At 32.2% G+C, this 13,892-nt stretch overlaps 1 protein-coding gene across 1 annotated transcript in view; it reads left to right on the top strand.

Moving 5' to 3' along the window:
- LOC134245112 (MAM and LDL-receptor class A domain-containing protein 2-like) overlaps nt 1–13,892 on the top strand; it is a 169,439-nt gene that overhangs the window by 8,899 nt on the left and 146,648 nt on the right. The window contains exons 2-9 of the mRNA XM_062727371.1: nt 4,663–4,960; nt 5,820–5,950; nt 9,567–9,634; nt 10,376–10,539; nt 10,633–11,145; nt 11,423–11,541; nt 13,067–13,134; nt 13,233–13,486. Coding sequence (XP_062583355.1) covers nt 4,663–4,960; nt 5,820–5,950; nt 9,567–9,634; nt 10,376–10,539; nt 10,633–11,145; nt 11,423–11,541; nt 13,067–13,134; nt 13,233–13,486 — 1,615 coding nt within the window. The remainder of the gene's footprint in view (nt 1–4,662; nt 4,961–5,819; nt 5,951–9,566; nt 9,635–10,375; nt 10,540–10,632; nt 11,146–11,422; nt 11,542–13,066; nt 13,135–13,232; nt 13,487–13,892) is intronic.

Raw genomic sequence — 13,892 nt, 5'->3', positions numbered from 1 at the left:
AAAAATTATATCCATATACGGTATCAGGGGATTCAAAAACAGGGGCACTGTGGGATTCGAACCCTCGATGTAAGGATCATTTCCTTACTTCGCAACTCTAGGGCAGACCACGCGCGCTTCTAGGGTAGAAACGTTCATCAACAGTTCTCTATTTTTTCACCAAGCAAGAAAGGTCTATGCCGTTTAAAATGCCATAAACGATATTGCATAAAGAGAACAAGACAATTAAAAACATGATGCATGTCAATATAAAATTTAATATTTATATTTACTCCATACAAAATAAGAAAGCGTGTATCTTCATCATCCTTTCACATAGGAAATAGGTTTAAAGTAACATTTTTAACGATGCAATTTTCGTAAAAATGGTAAACAAACTACGGTCCCTAATTACATTTTTACTGATTTAATAAATGAGATATACTACTCGGCGAAAAAAACTTAATGATACATATAAATTTGACTTTTCGTTTCTTTAATAAAATATTAAGGCTTACTTGGTGTGTTTAATTTATTTTTAAAGTACAATTAAATCTGTCAATAAAAACGAATACATAGCGAAGTGTGAATAATTTTAAAAAATTAGATATGAATTAAACTCCAAATAATGGAACAATACGTATTTCTGAGAATGTATTAATATTGAAGAAAACAAAAACAACTGCATTGTTTTTGGACCGTAGTCTGCATCCCAGATATAATTAATAGAAGTCCTGAAATGTTGTCAATTCCCCCAAGAATGCAGTTTTTCAATAGCTTACAGATAGGAAAACCAAAAAAATTTCAATTCGGAGTTTCAACAAAACAAACGCGAGGATAAATTTAATGGACAAAGCTCGTAGCACAAACATACTTCAAATCCATTTAAACATGCATGTTTTTATTGTTTAGGTGTGAATAAGTAGTTTTCGTATTTCGCTTAATATTTTATATTGTACTTCAAATTTTATTGGTAAAAACTAAATACATTGATGTTTGCCAGTAAAACACTCCTAAAGTTTCGAAGTAACTGGAAAATATCAGGAAACCAAATGCACTCCAACAACTCGGTTAAAGGTCAAACTGTTTCAAAATACTTTTTTTCATATGCAAATACATGTAATAAAAATTCCTTTTAATGAAACATTTTCCTAAAGAGTTATTGAAATAAATTATTAATTGGAATGATCCCTTAAGACAGCTAAGGTGTTGTTTTTTTTCTTTTGGAACTCCTCTTATATGCCAAAATTCAATAATCTCAATTTTTAAAAACTTTTTTAACGCGTTTAAGTTTGCTAACGTGTTTTTATTAATTTTTTTTTGAAACACTGCAAATTTGGATAAAACTAGGTGTGTAACTACCCGTGTGAAATTCACTCATGTACATCATTCACAATCCCTTTCAGAAAGTTCGGGGGAACCCCCGGTGGATTTTACAAGTAAACTCAAAATACTTTTGTCAAGGCTTATGTCTGACAAAATTCTAGTTTATTTTTTAAACTAAAAAAATCATTCTCAAGAATTTTATTGACAAATCTATTCTGTTTTCTCGTTTGTTTGTCAATAAAAACATTTAAAATGATATTAAATGTCGAGTCGTGTATATTTTAAAAACGAAAATTTTATCAGTTAAAATCTTTTATATGAAGGATAATACTTCACATGCCGGCAAAAATAACCTTAAACAGCATTGTACTACATATAAAGTGTCTTGTCTGTATATTTTATGTGATTTTTTACATTCCTGCTACATCTGTTGTTCCTTTATAATTATCAAAAGTAATTATTAAAAGATTTTAAACACTACTGATTGTTTTACTTGAAAAGACGTTAATGTTAATCTAACAACCAAGCTCTATGATAAACGTGATAACTTTACTTTTCTATTGTCAACTTCCCTTACTTATGAATTATACCTTCATCAACTGCATACGAGATTTATATATCTCAGTTGATTCTATACAGAAGAGTATGCTCTACGTATGAGCAATTTCTAAAACGAGGTAAATTATTGACAAACAAGTTGATGAAACAAGTATATCAGCAGTCTTGTTGAAAATCATCGTTTCGTAAGTTCTATGGTCGATACAATGACCTTGTCAGCAAATACAATTCATCATTGAGTCAAATGCTGACTGACGTTTTTCATACTAATTGTTAGTCTATTACACTGAATTGACGACGGATTTTTTCGTTATATCCCGATCATGACAAGGAGCACACGGCGGGTATGACCGGTCGGCAGGGGATGCTCACTCCCCCATGGCAACTTATCCCACCTCTGATGTTTTGAATGTCTGTGTTTGCTCTGTTCCTATTTTATATTGTTTTATGGACTTTTGATCTTGAATACTGTTACTTTTTTCCATATGTTTCATTCTAATCAAATTTTAAATCAAAAATCACCTGCCTAATCAAAACACTGTATGACAAAGTAACACAGATTCTAAGAAATAATTAGTTAGATATACTTTGCACTTTTTTGTTGCATGAAACACATTTTGAAAGTTCTGTATATTTAAAGCAAACGATCCTCTTTAATAATCCAATTAATCATTAACTTGAATTAAAATATGTAATATCAATGAGGTTCATATAATGTATTGTACTTGTGGTGTACATTAAAATGCATCAGTTTTGGAAATATAGTATTCGAGAGTAAGTTACAATATTTTACTGTTTACTGGGATCAATTGATAAATATTGATACGATAGATCCATATCTCGTTTTATAAATTTGTGATTCCTTTTTGAAAAGTACAAATTAAAGTAAATCATATCAATTAGTTATACTCTTTCTCAATAAATATATCTCACTTTAAATATTATTAATTAATTAATTGATTAATTATAAGAGGAAGGGCTACTTGTCGGGAAACTTTTATTTGTCTTCAAATGTTTTGATTTTAATGCCACTTTTACAAACATAAAATACATTTATATTTATTTTTACGGCTTTCAGATGCAATTTAGAATCACAAAACATTACAAATTTGACACATCTCTTAATTAAGGCATTTCCCCTGTTGCATTTTACTACAAGCATGTAGCAAAGGAATCCAAAATGGGCAACATGAATGTAAATTATGACCGTTGTATACCTGCATGTCAAATACTAATTTAATTTGCGAGAACATCATTGGTTTTAGCCAATATAGTCGTATTAAGTATTAAGTAAACCAAGGGATTTATTTCATCTTACGCTAAAATATATCTTGAATGGCCCTTAGTGCAAAACAAAATATTTCAAAATGTTAAAAAGCTAAAGATACCCTAAAAATATTTCTTTCGTCTTTTTGATTTCCGAATAAAAAGCTAAAGGCGGATATTTATATTTTTTAAAATCTTTCAATTGACTTATTAATTTGAATTACTGCGCAAAATCGTATCAGAAATAAATGGGCGTATTTATGTTCCCCGTTATTTGTATATCTGCACTATTACGTAAAGTGCGTTAGGCATTAAATTTTAAATCTCTTTTAGAAAGTCCCAGAGAAGTCCCAAGTGGATTTTATATTAATACCTATTGTGAATACTTGTTTAATATTTACGTGTGCGTAGAGGGTTTGGGGAAAATCAGAGGGTAGATAAGATCCATCGATCAACATCAATGGATATATGAAAAATAATTAAAGGATTGGTACATAAAGTAATACAATATAATTGTGCATATTTGTAGTTAAAACATTCTTCATTTAAAAGTGAAACAGTGAAGAACATGAAGGTTTTTATCATTTTTTTCGTTATTCATTTATTTTTTTATTCATTTTTCTACAAAACTTTTTTTTTTATAATTGTATTTTTTCTATTTATCAATTTATTTGCCTTTTTCGGTTTGTATAGTAGTAAAACAAACTTCACAATAATAATCATCAAGTCCCAGGATCAGACTTAGACTTACTATTAAGTCAAACTTTTATAAAGCACTAATGAAAAAAATATTTTAATTTTTTGCCTACTTGGCTTAATCAAAATTCTATTACATGATTACAAGATGTTTATCCTGGGGCCAGGTCAGATTATTCTTTTGTGCCATCCCTGTTTTATAACACTTTTCTCCTGAACACGAGCCCAGACTCAAATCTGTTATGTAAAAGTAAATCTAATCTACGTGTCGCTTGTTTATAAATTCTTCCTGGCAGTGTTGGTTTCCTTTGGGTTTTAAACCTTCCATTCTCAGTTCCTTAATCCATTTCATCATTACTATAAACAACTGTTTGTGCACTGGTACTTACATTTAAAATTATTGTGAAAATTGAGTGTTTGCATCAAGTACATATATATGTAACAGAAAACTGTCTTGAAAATGAAAAATTAATCGGCATAGGAAATATCCAATTTTCGTTTGGATTGGAAAAATTAAGAAGTGAGTTTAGAAATTCCAGTTGCTTCTTCGCAGTTTTATACTCAATTAGATTCTCATAATTTTTTGTATTGAATTTAAAATCTCTTAGTAAATAAACCAGGGTAACAAATTCATCATTTTTAAAAGTGTGTTTGGGGCAAAATCATGTTCTACGATTATGTTTGATTAAGGAATTATAAGAAACATGAAATTTTTTGACTTTTGATTTTAGGCAGACTATTATAATACATTTTTTTTGTAAATACAGACAAAAAGAAGGGAAAGAAAATCAGCTTGTCATTGTGAATCCTTAATTTTTTTTAATCACTTTCTTTCAGGATAGATATGATTACGGAGAGGAATCATACGGACAATATCCAGCCAGAGATTATTATGACAATCCATTATATCCTCAAAAAGTGGGGTATGCAGCCCTAGGCTTCAACCCAAAGTATCTGCCTGCAGGAAACCCCTATCACAGCGAGGATGGAGGGTCAAGGGAGCGTCTCCACAGACAAAAAACATCTGGATCGTGGTCCGCCAAAAAGACGCGAACTGTCTGGGCAACGGTTGCTATAGCATTTCTCGTGGCAATAGCTACTGGAGTAGGAGTTGTGATTTTTTTAACTAGTCAATGTGAGTACCGTTATTGTTGGTGTTTTTTTAAAAATGCGTAGAAATGAATTTAAGGGTATCAATATTAGGAAGAGTGACATTTCAAAGGTTAGATTTAAAAGAAGAAAAAATTATGTCATTTGATAGACTCCAAGGAATCTACGTTTTTCAATTTTTCAGAACATTTTTTCAACCAACCGGTACTTTTTTATGAAAAATTTGGATATATGTACAATGCAACATGTCTGAAAAATACAAATGCATGACCCTAATGAAATATAAAAAAAGTTATATTGCTTTACGTTATAAGTTTTTTTGTGATTATAAAGCCAAGTGCCTGTGATTAAAGCACATATACATTGTAAAATACATTAAATTATGACTTGTGGGAAAAAAAAGCAGTTAATTCAAAAATATTTTACCATTTCTCATACATAATTATATTTTTAAAAAACATAATTGAATATTTCCAACATAATCTGTCTGCCCACACGAGTTTTCCTTGTTGGCAAACCAACGAGAAACTTCGTACTGTTAATAGTTAAGGCCCCAGGATCATGAAATCTCTTTAAACTTGAACTAGAATCTATTTCTTTTGAAAAAAAATGTTGAAAAGAATCAGTCCAAAATGTAAATACAATGTATGTTTCAAAAGTGCAATACCAAGTTCTCTTTCACTGAAGATTTAGTGTTTCAATGCATAATGTATGAATATTCTACAGATGATTGAAATTGCTTAAGTCTACGACTGTTTAATTACTAATCCTGGGGCCAGGACTCAATGTTTGGTAGAAATAATTTGATATGCACGTATTTGTTAAAACGATGTTACATCACTAAGCAAGGATAATGTTTTATCAAGGATACTGTTTTGTTCCAGCTTCAAACCAGAAGGATATCCCAAAGACTGTTTTCGAGGGCAGCATTAAAGTAGAAAAACCCTGGTCAGACAAATATAAAGATCAAACCTCCACCGAATATAAGGAGGCTGCGGCAGAATGTGAAAAAATGGTAGTAAACCCCGACTTTTACATTTATAAATATCTTGTAGTATACCAACAATTTATTAGAATTTTCATGTTTACAAAGTTATTTTGAAAGCTCTGTACAACTGTCAAAAGTACTCTTAAGCAGATATCACAAAAAAACATGAATTACTCAATATAGATATCTTGTAGTATACCAACAATTTATTAGAATTTTCATGTTTACAAAGTTCTTTTGAAAGCCGACTTGTTTTGTGGGCCTAAGAAGAACAATTCGTTTTAAAAAAAAGACTACGTTAAAAAGAAAAAAATCTTATCGTACCCTTTATTTCAATTTAGACACATTTCGACAAACTTTATTATCAATTTACAATGAAACATAATTATATTTAAACTATTATCGTGCTCAAAAGTCCAATCCATTGAAAGTACACAAATCGGGAGCCGAGAAAACATAAACCTCTTAAATCATCAACTGTAGGATCAGGTGCCATGGAGCAGTGAGCATCCCCTGTAAGTCTATTTCACCAGCCGTGTGCTTCTTCGGGATAAAAAAGGAAAATCTCGTAGACAATTCAGTGTGTAAATAACGGCCTTAAAATTCGTATGAAAATGACTAAATAATACATGTATATTGTATTTGCTGACAAGACGAATTTTATGTATTGACCAGAAAATTGCAAAATGATGACTCTAAATAAGATTGTTTATATTCTTGTTATCGACTGGACATACTAATGGAAGTAATTATTTTTAATTGAAAATACTTCGTCGATATAAATGTATATACATTGTATATTTCGAGATAAAGGCATATAAAAATAGGTCTGCTAAAGGGCGCTACTTATATCCATGGATATCTCAGAAACTCAAGCATCTTCTTGAATATCAATTGCAGAGTACTTGTATGCAGCAATATACATGTACCTTCATTACCTGCATACGGAGTTTAAATCTCCCAGTTGATTCGATATATAACATGCTCTACGTATGAAACGTTCTGAAACGAGGTAAGTTATTGACAAAGAGGTTGATGATACAGGAATATCTGTTCAGCAGTCTCCTTTAAAGTCATCATTTCACAAGTTCTATGGTAAATACAATAACTTTGTCAGCAAATTCAATGTTGCATATTTTAATGCTATTGATTTTTGTAAATTTTGTGATTTCAATGTTTTTGAAATAATTTTTAGTACTCATGTCTGATATACACCAATAGAATATATTGTAGTACAGTACTCCTAAACATTCTCCTTCACTGCTCTTAATATTTTGAAAAAAGAGGTTTTGTTAGTAATACCTGGTATGAATCTTTCATGAAATTTGGCATCCAGAATGAATAGGGTATTTCAAATTAATTTTGATCGTTGGAAATGTTAAATGTTTAAAACTGAAGATGTTAACAGATTGCATGAGAAACTTAAAATATACCTTGCAACAAGTTATTCAAGAAGTGCTGCTATATAATCACAATTTGTCTTAATCGAAGAATTTATGAGATTTATCACTGTATTGCACTCTTTGTCGTGACAAGAGAAGCGATGGAGAATAATAAACACTAAAATGATGTAGAAAAGGCACTTCCAAATGCGGTTTTAGACGTAAACGCCTAGAATAGGAAGAAAGAATTTCAGCAGTATAAAGTGCTTGGTATTTGTTCACTTTGAATCTTTAGCAGTGGGAGAAAAACCAGTAATAAAGTTTATGTATTTACAGGTATTTAACACGCTTGTTTTCAAAGATTTCAAGGATATAATCGCTTATTAAAAGATTGAGGGGCAAAATGAAAACCATCTACCCTTCTGTATTCTATAATCCAGAATTGGAAAAAGAATCAGACAAATTTTATGATCAGTACGTACTGGTTCCTGCTGACAAAGCAGGTAACAACATTGCCTTAGTTTGTAGGGCTCATTATATAAATTCTATTTTAGAAGAACGTGGATTTAAGGTTCATAAACCCTCTGCTCACTCATATAAAATGTTGCTTGAACCTTTAGTTAATAATTTTCCAAAAGAAATGTATTTTATAAGTAAAATACAAATAATTATAGCATAGCTTGCGGGGCAAAATTGGACAAAAAAGACACTTTAACTTAACAAATCTATAAAGGAATAATAGAAATTTATGTCATTAAGAGTTATCTCTCTTATCAGAGCATTAATGATCCTTAATTCTACAACTGGTGATCCAGTTTATAGTTCTATTTCTAAGAAAGAAACTCTTCAAAATCATATGCCAGGTTTAAATATTTTTAATATCCCAAACAACCAAAATGAATTTGAATTACCATGTCTATACTGAATTCCAAAACTTCATTAATATCATTACAAACAAAGATACATAGCGGTTTCCAATAAATGTTCAACCATGCCTCATTCTTTATTCCTCACTAAGATATTAAGAGTAGTGAAGTAAAAACTTAAAGAGTATTGAGCTTCAATAGAATCTAGAAGTGATGTAAATCAGATGTCCATACTTAAAAATTTACTTTTTGAAGATTATACCAAAATCAACAGCTTAAAACGTTTTTTCAACTTTATACACAACTATTCCCCACGTTAAATTAAAGTCCAGGTTTTTTTATATAACTGACAGCTGCATTTTCAATAAAAATGGAACTCGTAAATTTATTCACCTCGTCATTGGTCATTTGCAAAACTATTTTGTTAAAAACATTCTGATTGTATGCATAAGTACATCAAGATACTCTAGTTTCTGGTTGACAATATCTTCGTGTTTTCTGAAACCAGGGCTTCCATTAATCTAAAGGAATTCCCATAGGTACTAATTGCGCCTCGTTATAAACATGTGCAGACCTATTTTGAATTCATATGAATCAGAATTTGTCAAAAATCTTAAACGTGCAAAGAAGAAAAACACTTGTTGTGGCCTTCAGCTTGACCTGTAGATAAATAGATCGACGACGTATTGTCAATTAACAATGGTTATTTCCATTGTTATGTCAATACAATATATCCCGGTGAGCTTGAGATAAAAGATACGACAGAGTCTTACAAATCTGTTTCATATTTGGATATTTTACTTTAAAATGACTTAAATGGTAATCTAATGACCAAGCCTTAAGGAAAAACGTGATGACTTTAACATTTCAAATGTTACTTATGCATCAATATACCTTAATCAACTGCAGAAGGAGTTTATATCTCTCAGTTGAGTTGATACGCAAGAGCATGTTAGATACGTATGTACAATTTCTAAAATGGGGTAAACCATTGGCAAACAAATTGATGAAACAGGAATATCAGCAGTCTCGTTTAAAGTTATCATTTCATAATTTCTATGGTCGATACAACGACCTTGTCAGCAAATACAATTTATTATTGAGTCAAATGCTGACTGATGTTTTTCATACTAATTATTAGTCCATTATTTACACACTGAATTGACTACGAATTTTTCCGTTATATCCCGATCATGGCAAGGAGCACACGGCGGGTGTGATCGGTCGACAGGGTATGCTAAATCCTCTGATCCCACCTATGATGTTTTGAAGATCCGTGTTTGCTCTGCTCCTATTTTGTATTGTTTTATGGACTTTTGAGCTCGAATACTGTTCGTTATATTTCATTTGCATGCTTTCTGTTCGTGTTCCTCAAATATTCTTCTTTTTTCGTAGCTCACAACTCTCTACAAAAGTAGTACGCTGTCAGGGAATTTTGACAGTGCACAGTGTACGGAGTTTAGGTAAGATTATGATGAACACTTTCATTCTGACATGCAAATTTTTTTTCCATAAACTTAATTTTCTACTGAACAAAAACTGATATATATGATATTGCAAAATCAAATCTTTTAGTCCTCAAATGACCTTGATTCAAAAGAGATGTAGGTATGAATACTCTGAAAATAAATAAATACCGTAACGGTCTAAATTAAAGAACTCTGTGGACATTAATGGAGTTTTATGAAGAGACTTAGTTTTACAATCGACGACTGACTTCTACAATTTAAACAGAGACAAACTCCAATTACTGAAATGTAAAAGTCAGCTGTTGAATGTAAAAGTAAGTCTCTTCATAAAACTCCAATAGTGGATATTTGAAATAATTTCAAAAAATAAATTCGTGAGTGAAGTATTTTTTTTAATTGGCATTAAGGGTTACAGACCACATCGCCCTTAACAAAGTAACATATAATTAGGTATATATATGATATTCATGACATTTATTTCGCTTTTGATAAAAAAGTCAATTGATCGATCCCCATAGCTTCAAATTATTTAACCTGAATGCTAGTAAATAAATATGAGTTTTGTCAAAGTTACAAGCTTGTAGTTTTGTGATTGTTATAGAATGCACTGTAAACTATTTGTAAATGAGCAAGAATAAATTTGATCTTATACAGTACTTCATAATGAATGAGGAAATACCAAACTTTTTAAAATTCTTCACGGATTTTTTTTACTTGTAATATTTATTCTTGCAGACGCGGGAGTGTAATATACATCTTTGATGTTGTTTTCACGTCTGGCCTTGAAGTGACACTGACTAGGGTCAAGGACGTACTACAAGAGGCTGTAACAACAGGAGAATTACAGCGAATTGCTCCCACCATTGTAATTGACACAACGACCACAGTCCATCTTCAGGGTAAAGAGTTTCTCAACATAATCAGAAAAAAATGTCAGAAAGGTTAGTAAAAGAAGAAAAAAGTATTTTAATCATTTTGTTTCATCCTTAAAGAAAAGTCAGAAGGTGGGATCACAACAATGTCAACGGAAGCTCCTACACCATCACAGACAACCATGACTACAACAACTCAAGTTCCTATGACAACAACTCAATCTCCTACGACAACAACTCAAGCTCCTACGACAACAACTCAAGCTCCTACGACAACAACTCAAGCTCCTGCAACAACAACTCAAGCTCCTGCGACAACAACTCAAGCTCCTACGACTACTCAAGCTCCTACAACAACTCAAGCTCCTACGACAACACAAGCTCCTGCGACAACAACTCAAGCTCCTACAACAACTCAAGCTCCTATGACAACTCAAGCTCCTATGACAACTCAAGTTCCTACAACAACTCAAGTTCCTACGACAACTCAAGCTCCTACGACAACTCAAGCTCCTACGACAACAACTCAAGCTCCTACGACAACAACTCAAGCTCCTACAACAACAACTCAAGCTCCTACAACAACTCAAGCTCCTACAACAACAACTCAAGCTCCTACTACTACAACAGAAGGTACCTTTCTCCTTTTCTTTTGCTTTTAATGTCCCTTAACCCTTGGTATTTTCTCCATGCTTTTGTTAACCGAAACATGACCTGAGTTTTAAACATACCTCACTTTGAGTATAATAAAAAGATCCTATTGAAAAATTATGATTAGCTGAGGAGGATGAATGTGGGGGAAATGTCGGCAATTGCTTATGATTGAGATTTGACTTTTCAATTCCTTGTTGTCATACAATAGGCATTTTTCTGGTATTGTTTGTCCATCTTTTTTTACTTTGATTTCCAGCTCCTCCAAAACCTGTTATTTTCGAAGGTGTCATTAAAGTCAACCAAACATGGGATGAAAAGTTAAACGACTCAAACACTCCTGAATACAAGACAGCCAAAGTGGACTTCGAGCATGCCGTTAGTATAACTTTTATTATAATAAATAGGCCAGAAGTTCTTTTGCCTATTCCACTATAAGAAAAAAAGGCAGATTTGAAGCACACATAAAAGGTGAAGTTACTCAGAATTTTTGCAGTAAGTCAGCAAATCAAACCAAAATGTTAGTAAATATAATTATATAGATGGAGAGGGTCGCTTTTTCTACTATATCGGAAATGAAAAAAGCGATTAAAGGTTTGATTGATAAAATATAAGGAGACCACGTACAGTATTCAAGCTCAAAAGTCAATTAAACAATTCAAAATAGAAGCAGAGCAAACGCGGACCTCCAAAACATCATAGTTGGGATCTGGTGCCATGGAAGAGTGACCATACCCTGCCGTACGCTCACAATAGCTGTGTGCTCCTTGTCAAGATTGGGAAATAACGGAAAAATCTGTCGAAAAATCATAAAATGGCCAGACAATTAGTATTAAAAATGTCAGTCAGCATTTAACTAAATGATAAATTGTATTTGCTGACAAGGTCATGGTCTCGGCCATAGAGCTTACGAAAAGATGACTTTAAACAAGACTGTTGATATTCTTGTTTCAGCAACTTGTTTGTCAGTAGCTTACTTCATTTCAAAAATTGGACATTCGTAGAGCACGCTCTTACGTTTTGAATCAACTTAGAGATATAAATCTCGTTTGCAGGTGAAGGTATATATTGATGCTTAAGTAAGGGGAAATGACGATTGAAAAGTTAAAGTCATTTCGATTGTCATTAGGCTTGATTGCTACAATACAATTGACCTTTTTTCAACTAAAATATATAGATATGAAACAGATGTGCCAGTCTTTTTCGTGTCTTGTATTTCAAGCACACTGGGATATATCGTATCAACAAAAGAATGGAAATAACAATTATTAATTAACAAAACGTCGTCGATATATCTAAATGTCAAGTCTTTCTTCTTTTCTCGTATAAGAGTTTGAATGTACAAATTTTGCTTCATATGAAAACAAAATTAGGTCTGGTAATACAATATAACAGGCCACAATTGGTATACATGGGAATTCCAAAAGCTATAGATTGTTGGAAAACCTGGTCTCCAAAAACCACATAGATATTGTCAAACAGAGACTCAAGCATCTTTTTAATATCATTTTCAGTGTACTTGTGTACAAAATCACAATGTTTTGAAAAAAAAATAATTTTGCAAATGATCAAAGACAAGGTGAGTATATTACAAAGTTCTTTTTTTATCGAAAAAGCAGCTGTCAGTGATATCAAAAACCCTCAACTTCAATTTTTTGTTGAAAAATCGTAAGTTTTAATGTTCATTTTAGTAAAATTTTTGATTTCAAATTTTTTAATAGTTCCTTGGAATTTTTAAATATCCACATCTGATTTACACCACTTCTCGAATATATAATATCTATATCGACTATATGATTTTTTTTCCTTGTAAAATATATCGCTTTGGATGAGACATTATCTATAAATTAATAGCAAAGAACGTAAGATTCTTTAATCAAAAAGTTTCTTGGTTTTTTTTTAGATGGATAGTTTGTACCAGAACAGCACTTTATCTGAACGGTACAACCGCACAGAAGTCACCGGGATTGAGTAAGTTATGATGCTTTACATGATTTAATCTTTTTTTCAACTCGGACTTATTAACCTTTTCATTTCATCTGCTTTCTATATCCATTCTTTTATTTCAGGCCAGGCAGTATTGTTTTCGTGTATATAACTATCTTTAACCCGCCTCCTCCCACTCCCCCGCCCCCAACATTACCCCCCAATGTAACGGAGGGACCAGACAGTGGTACCCCAGCACCAACGATTGCTCAACCTGAGCCGGTACTTACTGTTGTGATGGTAGTCAACGTTATAAAATCGGCCATCTCGTCTGGAAAATCTATGAGGATTTCAGCCACAATTGTTATAGATGAGACGTCTGTTCAAGATGTAGAAGGTACGGGGACATTTTGTTCTATTTTTCGTGTTGGTAGTCCTGTTATGTCCTGTTCTGTTGGGTCGATGACCCACATTTCAGGCAAGCAAGTAGAACCAAGCGGAGGGATTGTCCGCTGCCTGAGAATAGCATTTCGTCGTTAATTTGCATGATTTTATACATTTAGGCCTAAAGGTTGACGGTATCCCCTGGTTGTTGATTTGTTGTTTTTTTTTTTGTTTTGTTTTGTTTTGTTTTTTTTGGGGGAGGGGGGGGGGGTGAAGAGTTAAACTCTCGAAAAATGTTTCTTGGAATAAAGGCCGCTTAAGAAAATTTTTATTTCCTTTTATCTACTGGAAATAAAACAAAGAGTTTATGCGATAGTTATCCGTCCGTCTGTCTGTCTGTCTGTCTGTAAACAATTTTT

The sequence above is a fragment of the Saccostrea cucullata genome, unplaced genomic scaffold (assembly GCF_032062105.1).
Source record: "Saccostrea cucullata isolate Sc308-1 unplaced genomic scaffold, CSIRO_AGI_Scuc_v1 ctg53, whole genome shotgun sequence".
Taxonomy (NCBI): Eukaryota; Metazoa; Mollusca; class Bivalvia; order Ostreida; family Ostreidae; genus Saccostrea; species Saccostrea cuccullata.
This window is presented reverse-complemented; position numbering and strand designations above follow the sequence as displayed.